Source organism: Pristiophorus japonicus, chromosome 2, assembly GCF_044704955.1.
Source record: "Pristiophorus japonicus isolate sPriJap1 chromosome 2, sPriJap1.hap1, whole genome shotgun sequence".
NCBI lineage: Eukaryota > Metazoa > Chordata > Chondrichthyes > Pristiophoridae > Pristiophorus > Pristiophorus japonicus.
The window spans coordinates 373,369,556-373,389,897 of record NC_091978.1 but is presented as its reverse complement, the minus strand read 5'-3'; the positions used below and the strand labels follow the sequence as shown (position 1 = coordinate 373,389,897).

Genomic DNA, 20,342 nt, shown 5'->3' with positions numbered 1-20,342 from the left:
ACTGCCCCTGTCTTCCACGCCCAGACTTGCTGTCTTATCTTTGCCAGTGCAAAACTAGCTGGTCACTTTTTAGAATGCTTATAAAAAGACTTGCATTTATATAGCCTTTCACGACCACTGGACATCTCAAAGCGCTTTACAGACAATGAAGTACTTTTGAAGTGTAGTCACTGTTGTAATGTGGGAAACGTGGCAGACATTTTACGCACAGCAAGCTCCCACACACAGCAATGTGACAATGACCAGATATTCTGTTTTTGTTATGTTGATTTGAGGGATAAATATTGGCCAGAACATAATATATAATACACAATATATAATGCACATCTAAGTAATTTTCACTGAAATATATAAGCACTTATGACTGCTGTTCACTTTTTCAGGCAGTGAGACTGGGTACTTTAGCAAGAAGCCATAAAGAGAGGACACGGAGCAGAAGAAGAAATAGGGAGAGAAGAGGGTGGGGGGAGAGTGAGGAAGATGAGGAGAGAAGGAGAGAGTATTGGTGAACGGGGTGGGGTGAGGGGGAGGACAGAATGAAGCCCGAGGAAACCGGGGAAGAGGAGGAGGCCATTCGATGAGATTATGGCTGCTTTGTGTCTGCCTGGAGCAGGAAAGAGTGAGTGTGGCGATTGGGGGAAGATGATGGAAGGGTGAGGGGAAACAAAGACTTGTATTTATATAGCGCCTGTCGCGACCACTGGACATCTCAAAGCGCTTTCCAGCCAATGGGGTAGTTTTGGAGTGTGGTCACTGTTGTACTGGGAGGAGGGGGAAGACCAGACAACCCCAGCTTCTTGTGTTCACAGACTGGAGCAGAATCCTGCCTCTGCCGCCTTCACACCAATGTTGCGCTGCAGCAACGCTGGAGTTGCGCGGCCTGGTGACGGGGTCAGGGGTCGGGCTGAGGGTCAGGGGTCGGGGGTGAGGGAGCCTCTCTCCCTGGGGCGATGGCGGAGGCGGTGCTGCGGCGGGCGGTGTCCCCGCTCCCCGGGCTCCCGCTGCCGCTGGGCCTGGCGCTGCTGGCGGCCTGTGTGTGCGGGGGGCCGGGGCCGGGGGGCCGCAGTCTGCGGGGGCAGCGCTGGCAAATCAGCGGCAGCGGGAGCGGCCTGAGGCTGGGCCGAGCGGCGGTGCCCGGGACCGTACACAGCGCCCTGCTCACCGCGGGACTCATCCAGGTGAGGCCGGGGCCCGGGGCCTGCACCAATGGGCGGTACTGAGGGAGCGCCGCACTGTCGGAGGGGCAGTACTGAGGGAGTGTCGGAGGGGCAGTACTGAGGGAGTGCCGCACTGTCAGAGGGGCAGTACTGAGGGAGAGCCGCACTGTCGGAGGGGCAGTACTGAGGGAGCACCGCACTGTCGGAGGGGCAGTACTGAGGGAGCACCGCACTGTCGGAGGGCAGTACTGAGGGAGAGCCGCACTGTCGGAGGGGCAGTACTGAGGGAGCACCGCACTGTCGGAGGGCAGTACTGAGGGAGAGCCGCACTGTCGGAGGGGCAGTACTGAGGGAGCACCGCACTGTCGGAGGGGCAGTACTGAGGGAGCCCCGCACTGTCGGAGGGGCTGTCTTTTGGATGCAAAGTTAAACCGAGGCCCCGTCTGCTCTCTGAGGTGGATGTAAAAGATCCCAGGTCACTATTTTGAAGAAGAGCAGGGGAGTTCTCCCCGGTGTCCTGGGGCTAATATTTCTCCCTCAATCAACATCACTAAAACATTATCATATTGCTGTTTGGGTGAGCTTGCTGAACACAAATTGGCTGCCGTATAAAATTAATATCACCATAACTTACAACATTGCCTACACTTCAAAAGTAATGAATTGTTTGTACGGCATTTTGTGGTGTCCAGAGGATGTGAAAGGTGACGTATAAATACAAGCTTTGCTCTTTCTTTAAAATTGAATTACACGATCAGTACACGATTCCAAAACCTCTGGCTGAACGATTGAATTTATTGTCAAACTTTCTCAGTATTTTTCCTGCTCATAGTTAACGTCAAACAGATGGTTCTGAAAACCAAGTGCGCATTGCATCTGAATATTTTAACAAGTGAGGGGAGAGCAGATTGTATCGAGCAAGACATACATGTGGAAATGGCAATAGTTGTGGCAGGTGCTTTTCTCTAAAATAGATGATATAAATCTTTTTAAAAGAGAAAGTACATGACATTATTTTTTTTGCAAACAATTGGGAACAAGTGAGAGGAAGTTTCTTCACCCAGAGGGTGGTGGGGGTCTGGAACTCACTGCCTGAAAGGGTGGGAGAGGCAGAAACCCTCACCACATTTAAAAAGTACTTGGATGTGCACCTGAAGTGTCGTAACCTACGGGGCTACGGACCCAGAGCTGGAAAGTGGGATTAGGCTGGGTAGCTCTTTGTCGACCAGCGCGGACACGATGGGCCGAATGGTTCTATGAGGCCCGTCGGTAACTAGAGGACATATTTGAAATAATTGGCAAAAGAACCAGAGGTGATATGAGAATTAAAAAATTTTTACGCAGCGAGTTGTTGTGATCAGGAACACGCTGCCTGAAAGGGCGGTGGGAGCAGATTCAATAATAACTTTCAAACAGGAATTGGATAAATACTTAAAGGGAAAAATGTGCCGGGCTGTGGGGAAAGAGCGGGGGGAGTGAGACTGATTGGATCGCTCTGTCACAGCCAGCACAGGCTCGATGGGCTGTGCTGTGGCATTCTATGAAGTGAAATACACCCTCATACCTTTGTAGAATGTAAGTTTTGGAATCAAATTGTTGCTCCAGCTTACCTCTAACCCTGCTGACACTGCCAATCACCAGATGGGCTGGTGTGATGAACAAGCCAGTGCTCCTTTCGTGCCTTTTGCTGTACTGTGGGCTGCCTGTGAAATGGAGTGAACAGGATGTGTGAGAGAGTGCACCTGATTATCACACCCAGCCAGGGAGCGACGGAGACACGGGGTAGAATTGGGCGGTCTCCTTTGTTTGAATTTGGGGCAGAAGCTTTATTTGACACATGGGAGAGAGCGTTGTAAATGTTACTGACTGCTGCCCCACAGTGCCAATCAGGGCCTGATGTTTAATTCCTGGATTGAACAAAAGTGACTGGAAACGTCTCCATTCTCTGGCTCACGGGGAACCATGTCTGTTCCCAGAGTGTGGCTGTGTAATTGGCTCGCAAAGCAGCAACCTGGGGTGACTTGTACCGCTCAATAAAATGCTTAAAACTGGGCCCATAATTAACATTTGACTGAAATTGCGATTGAAAGTTTAAGGAAGGAAGCAGCAACGGATTATAGGTTGGAAGTTGAGAATTTAATAAACAGGTCCCGGAGGAGTTCAGGAGGACCAGTTGACTGAGTTCTCGATGCTGTCAGGATGATTAGCGATACAGTAGAAAGCCCTCATGATATTTGTCCTGAAGTGTAATAATTGCATACCAGGGTGGTGAGATTGCAGTAGTGTGACACAAGTTATGTATTTTGCCCTTGCTCGGTCAATTCAATAGACCTGAACAATTCCCTCTCAAGTTTAACTTCTCTAAACTGTTTGCTTTAAGGATGCTAAGACTTGTTTCAATTTGTTTCTGGTTTTATTCTCCTTAAGTTTGCCTCGATTTTAACGCACAATATGTTCTGCATGTGAGGGTGTTTATGTTTCGGTAGCCAGGGATATCATCTGAACTTAATCACCATCGTTTGGTGTAAAGATATACAAGGAAATCCCTAATAAATCCAATGGGGAATTCAGGAGAAACTTCTTTACCCAGAGAGCGGTGAGAATGTGGAACTCGCTGCCACAGGGAGGGGTTGAGGTGAATAGTATCGATGTATTTAAGGGGAAGCTGGATAAACACATGGGGGAGAGAGGAATAGAAGGATATGGTGATGGGGTGAGATGGAGAGGGGTGGGAGGGGGCTGGTGTGGAGCATAAACCCCGGCACGGAGCGGTGGGGCATAAACCCCGGCACGGAGCGGTGGGACATAAACCCCGGCACGGAGCGGTGGGGCATAAACCCCGGCACGGAGCGGTGGGGCATAAACCCCGGCACGGAGCGGTGGGGCCCAATGGCCTGTGTCTGTGCTGTAACATTCTATGTAAGTATTTTTAATTGTCCTTGTTTAGAAAAAAAATGGAATTGAAGAAAACAAACTTGCATTTTTGAAGAATAACCATTAAGACACAATAAAAAGGTCTTAGAAAAGGATCTTGTGTAAATCTAACTCTTATGTTTTAATGACAGGATCCTTACTATAGATTTAATGATGAGGCCTATCGATGGATTGCAATGGACAACTGGACATACAGCCGGACATTCACACTGCCGTCTGATATCCGGTGAGTACAACTGCTGCTGCTCCAACAGGTAGACGGGAGTGTGAACTGTGGGATTCTGCTCCGAATCCATTGGCAGCCCTTCTTCCAAAAACCTTCTGATCTGTTTAATTAAAATTCCTGTCGAAAGCTCACATCAGCCGGGCGATACACCTCGAGAGACTTGGTAGAATGTTATACCCAGAGATCAGGATTCACAATCGGAGAGGGAGTGGATTCTGGGACACCCCAAAACCTTGCAACAATGATTCCTCCTCACAGCCTTACACCCCTCTCGGGTCCCATGTTTTACTGACAAGACGCCGTGGCAGTATTTGAAGAAGAGCAGGACTTCTCTGTGTATCCTACCCCGTTCCCACCTCATCAACCATCACAAAAAAACAGATTTGTTGATAATTTATCTCAGTTACTATCACACTTCCCGATCCCTCCGGCCCCTCCGCTCCCCCGGTCTGCGACCCCTCCCTCGGCTCCCCCGGTCCCCGACCCTCCGCCCCCTCAGTGAGAAGGAGGAACTTATTAGGCGGGAAATTGTGTTAGGGAAATTGATGGGATTGAAGGCCGATAAATCCCCGGAGCCTCATAGTCTGTATCCCAGAGTACTTAAGGAAGTGGCCCTAGAAATAGTGGATTCATTGGTGATAATTTTCCAACAGTCTATCAACTCTGGATCAGTTCCTATGGACTGGAGGGTAGCTAATGTAACACCACTTTTTAAAAAGGGAGGGAGAGAGAAAGCGGGTAATTATAGACCGGTTAGCCTGACATCAGTAGTGGGGAAAAGGTTGGAATCAATTATTAAGGATGAAATAACAGCGCATTTGGAAAGCAGTGACAGGATCGATCCAAGTCAGCATGGATTTATGAAGGGGAGATCATGCTTGACAAATCTTCTGGAATTTTTTGAGGATGTAACTAGCAGAGTGGACAAGGGAGAACCAGTGGTTGTGGTGTATTTGGACTTTCAAAAGGCTTTTGACAAGGTCCCACACAAGAGATTGGTGTGCAAAATCAAAGCACATGGTATTGGGGGTAATGTACTGACGTGGATAGAGAACTGGTTGGCAGACAGGAAGCAGAGAGTCGGGATAATGGCAGGCAGTGACTATTGGAGTGCCGCAGGGCTCAGTGCTGGGACCTCAGCTATTTACAACATACACTCAATTCCTTCATCTAAATCATTGATGTAATATCTCCAAGTTTGCAGATGACACTAAACTGGGTGGCAGTGTGAGTTGTGAGGGGGACGCTAAGAGGCTGCAGGGTGACTTGGACAGGTTAGGTGAGTGGGGAAATGCATGGCAGATGCAGTATAATGTGGATAAATATGAGGTTATCCATTTTGGGGGCAAAAACGCGAAGACAGAATATTATCTGAATGGCGGCTGATTAGGAAAAGGGGAGGTGCAACGAGACCTGGGTGTCATGGTTCATCAGTCATTGAAAGTTGGCATGCAGGTACAGCAGGTGGTGAAGAAGGCAAATGGTATGTTAGCCTTCATAGTGAGGGGATTTGAGTATAGGAGCAGGGAGGTCTTACTGCAGTTGTACAGGGCCTTGGTGAGGCCACGCCTGGAATATTGTGTACAGTTTTGGTCTCCTAATCTGAGGAAGGACATTCTTGCTATTGAAGGAGTGCAGCGAAGGTTCACCAGACTGATTCCCGGGATGGCTGGACTGACATATGAGGAGAGACTGGATCGACTGGGCCTTTATACATTGGAGTTTAGAAGAATGAGAGGGGATCTCATAGAAACATATAAGATTCTGATGGGATTGGACAGATTAGATGCGGGTAGAATGTTCCTGATGTTGGGGAAATCCAGAACCAGGGGACACAGTCTTGGGATAAGGGGTAAGCCATTTAGGACTGAGATGAGGAGAAACTTCTTCACTCAGAGAGTTGTTAACCTGTGGAATTCTCTACCGCAGAGAGTTGTTGAGGCCAGTTCATTGGATATATTCAAGAGGGAGTTAGATATGGCCCTTACGGCTAAAGGGATCAAGGGGTATGGAGAGAAAGCAGGAAAGGGGTACTGAGGGAATGATCAGCCATGATCTTATTAAATGACGGTGCAGGCTCGAGGGGCCAAATGGCCTACTCCTGCACCTATTTTCTATGTTTCTATGTTTTCTATATCCCCGGCCCCTCCCTCCCCCCGACCCCTCTGCTCTCCCCATCCCATCCACTGCCTTTGGTTTGTCAGATTGCTTGTGTGAGCTCCAGTTAAATATTCGGAAGAGCGAAGCCATTGTCTTCGGCCCCCGTCACTCATTCCGTTCCCCAGCCACCGAGTCCATTAACTGCCCGGGCAGTGTCTCAGGCTACACTGGACTGTTTGGAACCCCTGAGTCCTATTTGACCTGGGGCTGAGCTTTAAATAGATGTGTTAATCCCGGTATTTACGCTGATGGAAAACTCTTGGCTTTAGAATCAGAGAAATGAAGCACAGAAGGAGGCCATGAAATTTTGCCCTTTGGCAGGTGCTCGTCTGTCTGGCTCCATCTGCTCTAATCCCATTTCCCTGTCCTTTCCCCATGCTAGTGCTCAGATCCAGCGTGAAATGTGGGTGTGTGGTTCGACTTAGATTTGCCAAACTAACTTAAAAAACTGTGGAATTGTTCAATAAGTTTGAAACCTAGTTCAGCTAGAGCCATGGAGGGCACACTTTAATTCTGGAACAAAGATAATATCTGGATCATTATGTTCTTACTGTTTTCTTTCTTTTAACAGAAAATGGAAGAGAGTAAATCTCGTGTGTGATGGGCTGGACACTGTTGCAACAATCCTTATCAATAATATCACAGTTGGTGCATCGATCAACATGTTCAGTCGATACGTGAGCGAAACTGTCTAAAACTCTAACAATTCCTCAGCAATTATTCAAAAATAATATTTTCCCTTTCCTTATTTTCTTGGGATTCCTGTGTACACTGTGTGGGTACTTTCCCTATCTCATACCTTAATGGAAGAAAAGTTTGAAAATCCTGCTGGGACGATTCTCTCTTTTCCGATCATGTCTTATTGACCTTTGTAAGAGCATTGTCCCAGTGTATGTATACCTGCTGATCTAAAGATAGCCTTTGTTTGTCCCAGTGTATGTATACCTGCTGATCTAAAGATAGCCTTTGTTTGTCCCAGTGTATGTATACCTGCTGATCTAAAGATAGCCTTTGTTTGTCCCAGTGTATGTAAACCTGCTGATCTAACGGTAGCCTTCGTTCAAGACGAGTTACCCAAAACCAAAAAAAGCAGCTCTTGACATTTTACACAATGCTGGCAGATTGGCATTGATAACTCCATATTTTTAATCTGATCTCTTTAAATCTCCCCCGGCCCTGCTCCGTTCCCCAGCTGTCAATCAGCGCGAGAGAGACAAAAGGGGTCCATACATATATCAATCCCGCTATCTCATCATTCAGAGCATTTACAAAGAAAAACTTGCATTTCTATAGCACCTTTCACAACCTCAGAGCGTCCCAAATCACTTTACAGCCAATGAAGTACTTTTTGAAGCGTGTTCACTGTTGTAATGTAGGAAATGCAGCAGCCAATCTGCACACAGCAAGCTCTCACAAACAGCAATATGAAAATTGTAATGAATTTGCTTCATAGGTTCTTTGCTTAAGAATTCATAGCAACACATTGCTATTAAGAACGAGTTGGTTTATTAGCAAAGGTTTAACAATCACACGACACATTAGCGGTTCATCCACCGGGCTCACAACCACCTGCCCCATCGTGGATCCTCCGAACCCAACTGGCTGGGGTTTTATTGAGTCTTGTGAACATCACGTGACTGGCTAAGCCACTCCCAACTCAACAGCTCTACAAACCCGTGAGCATCCTCACCGGTTACAATAATGATAATGGTGCCAGGGTCAAGAATGTCACTGAATGGCTGCAGGATATTCTGAGGGGGGAGAGTAAACAGCCAGAGGTCATGATTTATATCAATAGCAATGACTTACGTAGAAAGAGGGATTCGGTCTTGCAGGCAGATTTTAGGGACCTAGGAAAGATAATAAAAATCAGGACCGCAAACATAATAATCTCAGGATTACTCCCGGTGCCACGTGCTAGTGAGTACAGAAATAGGAGGATAGAGCAGATGAATGTTTGGCTGGAGAGATGGTGCAGGAGGGTTTTAGTTTCCTGAGGCACTGGGACCATTTCTGGGGGAGGTGGGACCTGTACAAGTCAGACGGGTTGCACCTCAACAGGACCGGGACCAATATCCTCGGGGGGGGGGGGGAAGGGGGATCGCTAGTGCTGTGGGGGAGGGTTTAAACTAGTTTGGCAGGGGCATGGGAACCGGAGAGCATAGTCAGAAGGGAGAGAAGCCAAGCTGGAAACGGAAGGCAGAAAATTAATGTGAGTTTGGAAGGCCGAGGAAACAAAGGCTAGAAAATAGACAAAGCAGTTTGGCACCGCTAAATGGTGTATACTTCAATATAAGGAGTCTAGGAAATAAGATGAGCTAAGGGCACAGATAGACACTTGGGAGTACGATATTATAGCCATTACCGAGACATGGCTGAAAGAGGGGCAGGTATGGCAGCTCAAAATTCCTGGGTTTTCAGATAGAAACATAGAAAATAGGTGCAGGAGTAGGTCATTCGGCCCTTCGAGCCTGCACCACCATTCAACAAGATCATGGCTGATCACCCACCCCCCTCCCGCCCCCTCCACACCCCCAAACCTCCAACCGCAAGGACCACATCCAACTCCCTCCCGAACACATCCAATGATGGGATAGGGAGGAGGGTAATAAAAGGAGGGGGGGGTCGCAGTATTGGGTAAAGAAACAATTACAGCTGAGCAGGGATGATATGTTAGAAGGATCATCAAATGAGTCGAATTAAAGATCAAAAAAGTGGCGATCACACTGCTGGGTGTGTGCTATAGACCCCAAACAGTCAGAGGGACATAGAAGAGCAAATTTGTGGCAAATTTCTAACAAGTGCAAAAACAAGACAGTAATAGTGGGGTATTTCAATGACCCGAATATTAACTGGGATACTGTCAATATAAAAGGTACAGAGGGCACAGAATTCCTAAATTGCATTCTGGAGAAATTTTTTAGCCAATACGTAGCAAGCCCAGCAAGAGTGGGTCAGTTCTGGATTGAGTGTTAGGGAGTGAAGCTGGGCAGGTGGAAGGGGTATCTGTGGGAGAGCATTTCTTTTGGTAGTGATCATAATTCAGTTAGTTGTAGCATAATTTTGGATAAGGACAAAGATAAAACAGGAGTAAGGGTTCTAAACTGGGGGAAGGCTAATTTTACTGGGTAGAGAAGTGATTTAGCAAAAGTGGACTGGAAATAGTGGGAGGTGTTCAAGAGGGAGGTACATGGAGTTCAGGGTAAACATGTTCCCATAAAGAAAAAGGGTAGAATTGCCAAATTTAGAACCCGCTGGCTGACCAGGTGCATACAGGGTTAAGGTAAGGCAAAAAAGGGAAGCTTAGAAGAAACATAGAAACATAGAAATTTACAGCGAAGAAGGAGGCCATTCCGGCCCATCGTGTCCACACCGGCCGACAAAGAGCCGCACGGCCCTCGGTCAGCAGCCCAGAAGGTTACATATAAACCTTATATCACATATCGAGAGCTCAATACTGTAGAAAGCTTAGAAGAGTATAAAAATTGTGCGGGTGAAATTAAGAAGGAAATTAGGAAAGCAAAGAGAAGACATGAAAAAATACTGGCAAGTAGAATCAAATAAAACCCAATAATGTTTTATAATTACGTAAAGAGCAAGATAACTAAGGAAAGAGTAGGGCCTATTAGTGGCCTACTCCGACAGTGCAGCACTCCCTCAGTACTGCCCCTCCGACAGTGCAGCACTCCCTCAGTACTGCCCCTCCGACAGTGCAGCACTCCCTCAGTACTGCCCCTCCGACAGTGCAGCACTCCCTCAGTACTGCCCCTCCGACAGTGCAGCGCTCCCTCAGTACTGCCCCTCCGACAGTGCAGCGCTCCCTCAGTACTGCCCCTCCGACAGTGCAGCGCTCCCTCAGTACTGCCCCTCCGACAGTGCAGCACTCCCTCAGTACTGCCCCTCCGACAGTGCGGCACTCCCTCAGTACTGCCCCTCCGACAGTGCGGCACTCCCTCAGTACTGCCCCTCCGACAGTGCGGCACTCCCTCAGTACTGCTCCTCTGACAGTGCGGCACTCCCTCAGTACTGCACCTCCGACAGTGCAGCACTCCCTCAGTACTGCCCCTCTGACAGTGCAGTACTCCCTCAGTACTGCCCCTCTGACAGTGCAGCACTCCCTCAGTACTGCTCCTCTGACAGTGCGGCGCTCCCTAAACTGAGGCTCGTCTGCCCTCTCAGGTGGGCGTTAAACATCCCATGGCACAGTTCACAGAAGAGCAAGTGAGTTCTGCTAGCCAATATTTATCCCTCAACTAACATGACACAAACAGATTATCTGGGTCATTATCACATTGCTGTGTGTGGGAGCTTGCTTCCCGCCCCCCCCCCCGTCCCTCCCCCCATCCCTCCCCCCACCTCTCCATCCCTCCTCTCCCCCCTCCCCCTCCCCCCTTCTCCGTCCCTTTCCCCCCCCCCCCATACTCCGTCCCTTCCCCCTTCTTTTCCTGCATATGAAATACCTTTAGACATTACATAAATGCAATGTGTTGTTGTTCGGGAATTATTCATACATGAAATAATGTTTCCCTGCAATGGTTTCCCAGAAAGATTCCCAGAAGTGATTTCAATGGAATGTGATCCAAAGGTATAAAAAAAATTAGAGACTTAATTTGGGTGTTGCTTCCTGTTGAGGCCTGCTTCAGAAGGCAGTATTCCTGGCAATGTGCGTGTGGGTGAGACCACTATTATAAAGAGTGGGTGGGCTAGACGTATTGTTTATTCCAAAAGCAAAACACTGCGGAGGTTGGAAATTGCATTAAATCCAGACAATGCTGGAAACGCTCAGGATCAGGCAACGTCTGTGGAGAGAGAAACCGAGTTAACGTTTCTGGTCGGTGACCCTTGGTCAGTTCTAATGAAAGGTCATTGACCTGAAGCGTTAATAATGTTTATTGCAAACCGTGAAAGTTCAGTGAGTTCATTACTCTTCGATCTTCCTTCTCTCCTGACCCTGTCCCAGGCTTAGAACATAAGACTTAGGAGCAGGAGTTGGCCATTCGGCCCCTCGAGCCTGCTCCGCCATTCAGTGAGACCAAGGCTGATCTTCGACCTCAACTCCACTTTCTTGCATGTCCCCATATCCCTCGATTCCCTTAATATCCAATTGACTCCCAACAGCCTACATCTTCCCTCTGTGCCTCTCTAGGTATCCTACAAAGTGCCTCCTCCAGAGCAACAATCTCCACTGTCCCATCCTCGCTGACCAGCCCACCCGCTGTGCCCATCGGGGGATAATCTTGCTAACCTCCTCCCCGTTCATCTTCACCCCCCCCCCCAGCGCTGACCCTGGACACAGGCAGTGGATCAGCCATCACCGACCCTCTCTGCATCTCCCTCCAAATGTCCGTTCACTTGCGAACAAGGCCCTTGCCATCCATGAGCTTAACATGGATGATGGCATCGACATCATGACCCTGACAGAAACCTGGCTGAGGGGCAATGGCACCTTACCCTTAACTGAAACTTCCTCACCCGGCCATACCTTCCACCACTTGCCCGGCTCAGACCGTCGTGGTGGTGTGGCTCTCATCACCAAATCACACCTTGGTCTGTCCCCTACTCCTCCAGCACTTTCTCCTCCTTTGAGCATCTCGCCCTATTCCACCCCCTCCCCTCATTTAAAATTCTGGTTCTCCACCACCTACCCAAGTACCATAAAGATTTTATTACCGAGCTATCTTCACTACTTTCCTCAGCCTCTGCACCGAGTGACTTCTCATCCTCAGTGATTTCAACCTCCATCTCAATTCACCATGCTCTCTCTCCTGAGTTCACTAGCCTCCTATCCTCCCTTAATCTCTCCTTCCACTCCCCAACCCATATTCATGGCCACCCCCTCGACCTTATCATCTCTCGTGGCCTCGCTACTCCCATCGTGTCAGTCGCAGATAAGGCCACTCTGACCACTTCCTCGTAGCGGTTTTCACCCACATCCAACTTCCCTCTCACCCTGGCCATTCCCCTGGTACAGCCCTCATCTTTGCTCCCTTAAGTCCAAGGGACGCAGACTTGAATGGATTTGACAGACAACTGGTTGAGCCATAAAGCACTATCGGGTCCTGCTCTCATCTGCCAAAACCGCTCACTATTCCAGAATCATTCTGGAACGCAAAGATAGACCCCAGCTTCTATTCTCCACTGCTAACTGTCTTTTTAAATCCCCCTTCCCAGTCTCCATCCTCACCTCTGACAACAAGCGTGAGGAGCTCATGGACCTCTTTGTCTCTAAGATTGAGACCGCCTCCATTCGGCCGCCTCTGCCTCTTCCCTTCCTTCCCCTAGCCCACCGGGGATCCCCCCCCCTGCCCCAGCTCTGACCTCACATCTTTCTCCAGTTTCTCTCCTATCTCCACTCATGACCTCTCCGAGCTCATCTTGTCCATGAGACCCACTTCCTGCTCCCTTGACCCTGTTCCCACCAAACTGTTGACCACCCAACTTCCTTTTCTGGCTGCCATGTTAGTTGTCATTGTTAACGGTTCTCTCTCCTCAGGTACTGTTCCCCCTCTCCCTCAAATCTGCCGTCATCAGCCCTCAGCTCAAAAAAACAACCCTCAACCCCTCCGTCCTTTCAAACTACCGCCCCATCTCCAACCTCCCTTTCCTCTCCAAAGTCCTTGAACGTGTTGTCGCCTCCAAAATCCGTGTCCCTCTTTCCCGTAATTCCATGCTTGAATCCTTTCAATCTGGTTTCCGCCCCTGCCACAGGACCGAAACGGCTCTCATCAAAGTCACAAATGACCTCCTTTGTGACTGTGACAAAGGCAGACTATCCCCCCATGTCCTCCTGGACCTGTCTGCAGCCTTTGACATGGCTGACCACTCCATCCTCCTCCAATACCTCTCCATCGTCGTCCAGCTGGGTGGGACTGCACTCGCCTTGTTCCATTCTTATCTATCTAATCGTAGCGAGAAAATCTCCTGCATTGGCTTCTCTTCCCGCCCCCGCATCGTTACCTCTGGTGTCCCCCAAGGATCTATCCTTGGCCCCCTCCTATTTCTCATCGAATGGCGGAGCAGGCTTGAGGGTCCGCGTGGCCTACTCCTGCTCTTAATTCTTATGTTCTTGTGGAAATAGGGTGAGATGAGGAGTGGTGACTTGCATGGAGCATAAACAGTGGCTTGGGCCAAAAGGCCTGCTTCTGTGCTGTACATTCTGTGCAATCAGTTTACCCCAGGATACAGGTTCGGGTGTGAAAAGCATAACAGCCTTTCACAGTAAAACCCTGGCCGTTTTCACTGCCGCTGCGGGGAACACCAGCGTTGTTGCAGAATAATTAACCTCCACAATTCGTGTAGCTGACCGCTATCTAGCGACTCCCTGCTGGAGGTCTGCATACATGGCTGTCCGATGAAGACCTCAGACTTGCTGGTGATGCTACCCCAGATCAACGCTGGCTGTCTGGGCTCACACATGAAGGATTGGTGCTTGGGCCAGGCACTGCAAGACTGCGGCCACAAGTGGAGCTGAAGTGTTGGGGTCTCGGCTCCCTTTTTTCCTCTTCACTGACCCCGGCAACAAGAAAAATCTCCAGACTGGTTCTTATTTAGTTGAAAATAATTCAGTTTCAGTAATTTAAAGGGAATAATTTAGCATATATTGCTGACAAAAATATCTGCCTATTTTTATAAAAAAACCCACAAAGGCTGGTCTGTTTGTGAAAAGTTAAGTGTAACGTTGAGACATTGTCACAAGTCTTTGATTTTGCTTTTTTTAAAAAAAAAAAATGATTTTAGACTTTTGATTGCACTGACGTGATCCAAGAAAGGAACTTTATCGAAGTGCGTTTTGTGTCTGCGGTCTGGTATGCAGCACAGCAGAGTGCTGCTCACAGCAAGTACCCAGTGCCCCCTGAATGTCCCCCACCCCAGCAAAACGGAGAATGTCATGTCAACTTCATCAGAAAGGTATATATGCCAAAAATGTGTGTTTGTTCCACTTTTGAGTTGTGCAACATATTCTGACATAGCGCCTGATACAATCCCTTCTCCAATTCATACCTTAATATATAACATTTATAAATTAAGAGTGATGATGTAATGCCTTGCTTATGCAGATTATACCTTGTCTGAAGGTTAGTTCTAAAAATGCACTTTGTGCAGTTTGTGTGCTGGGGGCACGACGGGAGAGGGGGGAAACAAGGAAAAGAGGTAGTTTATTAAATTGTCATAGCTACAGCATGGAGTATAGTTTAGTCATCCTTCTGTCAGTACCTCTTAGTACCCCTGTTCTCGCTGACATTGTCTCCCGGTCCAGCAACGTCTCGATTTTAAAATCCTCACCCTCGGGTTTAAATCCCTCTCCCGATATCTGTAACCTCCTACAACCCTCCGAGACCTCTGCACTTCTCCAATTCTGTCCTCTTGCACATCCCCAATATTAATTGCCCCACCATTGGCTGCAGTTCCTTTAGTTGCCTGGGCCCGAAGCTCTAGAATTCCCTCCCTAAACCTCTCTGCCCCTCTCTCTCCTCTATTAAGTTGTTCTTTAAAAGCTACCTCTTTGACCAAGCTTTTGGCCATCTGTTCGAATGTCTCCTTATGTGGCTCGGTGTCAAAATTTGTCTGATAATCGCTCCTGAAAAGCATCTTGGGACGTTTTACTACGTTAAAGGTGCTATATAAATACAATATGTTGCTGTCTGGATTGATTGTATCAGCACCTATCAAGTTTCACAATAAGCAGTTTTAAAAAGGATTCTGAATGTTATGGTTAGAATTTCCTTTCCAGTTAAGTAGCTGTTAACGTTTGTGTGTCTGCTTGATCAGACAAAAGAACCTACCATTAGAAATTCAGACAAATCAGTATGGCAAAGGTACTTACCACATCTATTAAGTCTTGCTGCAGCTCTGAGGTATCCGTTGGAGGGAACATATAATATGTATAATATGCACTTCCTGGAAATGTAGCACTCACTTTTTGTGACATTTTTTCTGTCACATTTTGTTGATGGGCTCAAAATAATACAGCTCGGACTGAGCAGTCCATCCCTGCCCCTCCCATTGAACCTCCTCCAGCTGCTTCCAGATCCCATGTCTGTCACAGTACCAACAAACTACAGAATTGCTCAATGCTCCCACATTCTGCAATTCTCTCCTCTTTCCCTCCCAGCCCCATTCTCCCAGATGACAGGAGCCCTTCTCCCAATGTCCCCAGGACTTAAACACACTCCAGGATACAGGGGTCAAAATTCAGTTTATGTTGCCACTCGTTACATAAGAACATAAGAAATAGGAGCAGGAGTCGGCTATTCGGCCCCTCGAGCCTGCTCCGCCATTCAATAAGATCATGGAGTATAAAAGCAGGGAAGTCTTGCTACAGCTATACAGGGTACTGGTGAGGCCACACCTGGCATACTGCGTGCAGTTTTGGTTTCCATATTTACTTTCTTTGGAGGCAGTTCAGAGAAGGTTCACTAGGCTGATTCCAGAGATGAGGGGGTTGACTTATGAGGAAAGGTTGAGTAGGTTGGGCCTCTACTCATTGGAATTCAGAAGAATGAGAGGTGATCTTATCGAAACGTATAAGATTATGAGGGGGCTTGACAAGGTGGATGCAGAGAGGATGTTTCCACTGATGGGGGAGACTAGAACTAGGGAACATAGTCTCAGAATAAGGGGCTGCCTATTTAAAACTGAGATGAGGAGGAATTTCTTCTCTCTGAGGGTTGTAAATCTGTGGAATTCGCTGCCTCGGAGAGCTGTGGAGGCTGGGTCATTGAATATATTTAAGACAGAAATAGACAGTTTCTTAAACGATAAGGTTATGGGGAGCGGGCGGGGAAGTGGAGCTGAGTCCATGATCGGATCAGCCATGATCGTATTACATGGCAGAGCAGGCTCGAGGGGCCGTACGGCCGACTCCTGCTCCTATTTCTGATGTTCTTATGGGTTCAGCTCCACTCCCCCACCCGGGAGACGGCTAACGGTGAGCACCGTCCACCCCCGGCTGAAATTGACAGAGGCGCCAAGAGGCAACGCTGTGCCGGCTAACGCCACCCGCGTGGTGACATCATCCCGTGGGCAACGCCTCCTCGGCGCCTCTGTCGCGATATTTAGTTTGTACGGCTCCCATACGGGTAGGCGTTCTTACAGCCTGAAAAAAATGGCGCTTACAGAGCGGTTCTCTGTCGGAATCAGCCCGAGAGAAAGGTACATTTTTTCATTAGTTGTAACGGGGCAGTTTGTGAGCGCGGATCGGAGAAGTTTGAGATTTTTTTTCTTCCGTTTTCCAGCGAGCATGGCGGCAGCCCCCCTCCCGCCCGTGGGGAAATTCTGTCGGCCCCCTGAGCTCCCGCCCGAGGGTGAGTGTGAAAAGCCACCTTTAGTGTTGCTCTCTCATCTTTGGGCGGAGAAACTGAATTTAGATGTTTGAGCTTGCACCACACGCCCGGCGGTAAACTCAGCACGTGGGCGGTGTCACCACCTCAACCACGGCGGGACCGAACTTTGACCCCACTCCCAGACAACAACAACCTGTATTTATATACCGCCTTTAACAGTGAAATGTCCCAGCGCGCTTCACAGGACTGTTATGAGACAAAAAATTTGATACTGGGCCGCATAAAGCAAAAAGCTTTGTCAAAGAGGTCGGTTTTAAGGAACGTCTTGAAGGAGGAAAGAGAGGCGGAGAGGTTTAGGGAGGAAGTTCCAGAGCTTGGGGCCCAGGTAGCAGAAGGCACGGCCACCGATGGTGGAGCGATTATAATCAGGGATTCTCAAGAGGCCAGAATTAGAGGAATGCAGACATTTCGGGGGGTTGTGAGGGCTGGAGGAGATGGGGAGGAGCGAGGGCCATGGAGGGATTTGACAATGAGGATGAGAATTTTGAAATCGAGGCATTGCTTAGCCGGGAGCCAGTGTAGGTCAGTGAGCACCGGTGATAGGTGAGCGGGACTCGGTGCGAGTTAGGACACAGGGCAGCCGAGTTTCGGATCACCTTCAGTTTACGTAGGGTAGAATGTGGGAGGCCAGCCAGGAGTGCATTGGAATAGTCAAGTCTAGAGGTAACAAAAGGCACGGACGAGGGTTAGGGCTGTAAATACTTTGTAACTATGTGTGCCTTCAATCCGGAGTGAGCCGGAGATTCAGTGAGGGTCAGGGCTGGAATGGGAGAGGGACTGGGGGAAGGTTTGGCCTCGTGGGCAAAGGGATATTAGAAGAAGCTGAATGGATGGCTTCTGTCTTGGCGACAAACGAATCCAAGGGCTCCTTGCATTTATTGGAGGTGACGGAGAGAGTTTTAAGGGGAATTTGTCTTTCCCCTTCAGGGAGTAGTGGGTAATTTTGGCAGAGGAGAGAGGGTAAGACTCAGTAAATATTGATGTGATCAAACCTGATGGGACCAGAGATGATTAAGCCAGTTGTGTTCCAGATACACTCAAGCTTACACATGAGACAGTGAAACTATTTGAATTGTAAAGCTTTAAAGAGGACTGGGACTAAGCGAATAGCTTTTGCAGAGATGCAGTACAGGCACAATGGGCCCAGTGACCCACCTCTGAATTCTAAAGTTATATGATTCTATTTTAAACCGTTTGCAAAAATAATGCACTTAAGTTAACTAAGTTGGAGACCTACTACTAAAGTATTGAGCATAACCAAAATCATGAGGGGTCTGGACAGAGTGGATCGAGAGAAACTGTTCCCATTGGTGGAAGGGTGGAGAACCAGAGGACACAGATTTAAGGCGATTGGCAGAAGAACCAAAGGCGACATGAGGGAAAACGTTTTTACGCAGCGAGTGGTTAGGATCTGGAATGCGCTGCCTGAGAGGGTGGTGGAGGCAGACTCAATCATGGCTTTCAAAAGGGAATTGGATAAGTCCCTGAAGGAAAAATATTTGCCGGGCTCCGGGGAAAGGGCGGGGGAGTGGGACTGGCTGAGGGGCTCTTGTAGAGAGCCGGCACGGGCTCGATGGGCCGAATGGCCTCCTGTGCTGTGACCGTTCTGTGATTCTATAAACCAAACATATTAAATGTAACGGGCAACATTAAATAACTGAAAGAAAAATTTGCTCAATTTTTGTACATAACAGGGCTCGGAGTGGGAAGGCTGTAAGTGCATAAACAGAGTCTCCCACCTCACACTCAATGCTTCATAATTCCAAGCCATCTTTGCTCATCAAAGAAGTTTGATGGGCGATGACTACTGAAGAGGGTAGTGCTGGTAATTCTCGACTTATTTATATCGAGGCACAAGTGGAAGTGCTTGGGAATTCTGTCACAGCTACTTATAGAAACTTTAAGCTTCCTGGAAAATTGCAGCAGTATTTCTGTGTGGAAAGCAATCTGATCCCTAATATGTGGCCTCAGGGCAAACGGGGGAAGATCTTCAGTCGCTCACTAGTTTAATGTTACTCACTGTTTACTGTTGGAGCTGATCTAGGACCACAACTCTCAGGTGGATGTGACAGAACTTTCATTTATATAGTGTCTCATCACGTCCCAAAGAAATTCATGTGTAGCTATTTGCCTGGAAATGCAGTCACTGCTGTTATATCGGTGAAAACCGACAGCCGTTTTGCATATTAGCAGACTTTCCACAAACAGCACATCTGACCAATTAATCTACGTTTGGTGATGGAGATCAGAATTATCACCCGGGCCTCTCTGAGAATTCCCTGGACTGCTTCAAATAGAGCCACACGATCTTCACGATCCACCACAACACACACACACACAGACACACACACAGACAGACACACACACAGACAGACACACACACAGACAGACACACACACAGACAGACACACACACAGACAGACACACACACAGACAGACACACACACAGACACACACACACACACACACACACACACACACACACAGACACACACAGACACACACACACACACACACAGACACACACACACACACACACACACACAGACACACACACACACACACACACACACACACACACAGACACACACACACAGACACACACACACACACACACACACACACAGACACACACACACACACACACACACACACACACACACACACAGACACACACACACACACACACACAGACACACACACACACACACACACACAGACACACACACACACACACACACACACACACAGACACACACACACACACACACACACACACACACACACACACAGACACACACACACACACACACACACAGACACACACACACACACACACACACACACACACAGACACACACACACACACACACACACACACACACACACACACAGACACACACACACACACACACACACACACAGACACACTCTCACACACACACACAGACACATACACACACACAGACACACACACACAGACACACACACACACAGACACACACACACGATTTAACACCTCATCTGAAAGACGGCAGCTCCAACAAAACAGCACTCCCTCAATACTGCACTGAAGTATCGACCTGGATTACGTATTCGAGATCTACATTCAGTCTTAATCTCGTGCTAACAACTGAGGCAGCTCGTGCTGTGCTGCCTCCCGCTGCACGCCCCCCCCCCCCCCCGGGAGCAGGGCCCTGCCCGCTAATAGTCACGCTCTCCCAGCCTGTCCGAGAGTGGGCAGCTGCTATCAGTTTGCATTTTCCTCCTCAACTGGGCAGGCGGGGGGAGGGGTGTGTGTGTGTGTGGGGGGGAGGGGAGGGGTGTGTGTGGGGGGGGGAGGGGAGGGGCGTATGGGGGGGAGGGGAGGGGTGTGTGTGGGAGGGGGAGGGGTGTGTGTGTGTGGGGGGGAGGGGTGTGTGTGGGGGGGGAGGGTGTGTGTGTGTGGGGGGGGAGGGTGTGTGTGTGTGGGGGGGGAGGGGAGGGGTGTGTGTGGGGGGGGAGGGGAGGGGTGTGTGTGGG

The 20,342-nt window shown here is 48.7% G+C and overlaps 1 protein-coding gene across 10 annotated transcripts in view; it reads left to right on the top strand.

Annotated features, from left to right (window-relative positions):
- Nucleotides 1–937: 937 nt before the first annotated feature.
- The window catches only part of manba (mannosidase, beta A, lysosomal), a 122,912-nt gene continuing 103,507 nt past the window's right edge, over nucleotides 938–20,342 (top strand). For 8 of the 10 annotated variants that reach the window (XR_011591373.1, XR_011591371.1, XR_011591375.1 and 5 more), the window contains exons 1-4: nucleotides 938–1,178; nucleotides 4,223–4,317; nucleotides 7,049–7,154; nucleotides 14,215–14,385. Coding sequence is in view for 4 of the 10 variants with exons in the window: in XM_070873146.1 (XP_070729247.1) it covers nucleotides 951–1,178; nucleotides 4,223–4,317; nucleotides 7,049–7,154; nucleotides 14,215–14,385 (600 nt within the window). In the remaining 6 variants the exon portion in view is untranslated. Of the gene's footprint in view, nucleotides 1,179–1,486; nucleotides 1,862–4,031; nucleotides 4,077–4,222; nucleotides 4,318–7,048; nucleotides 7,155–14,214; nucleotides 14,386–20,342 lie in introns of those variants that run through there. The other 2 variants (XM_070873149.1, XM_070873148.1) reach the window with 2 other exon arrangements.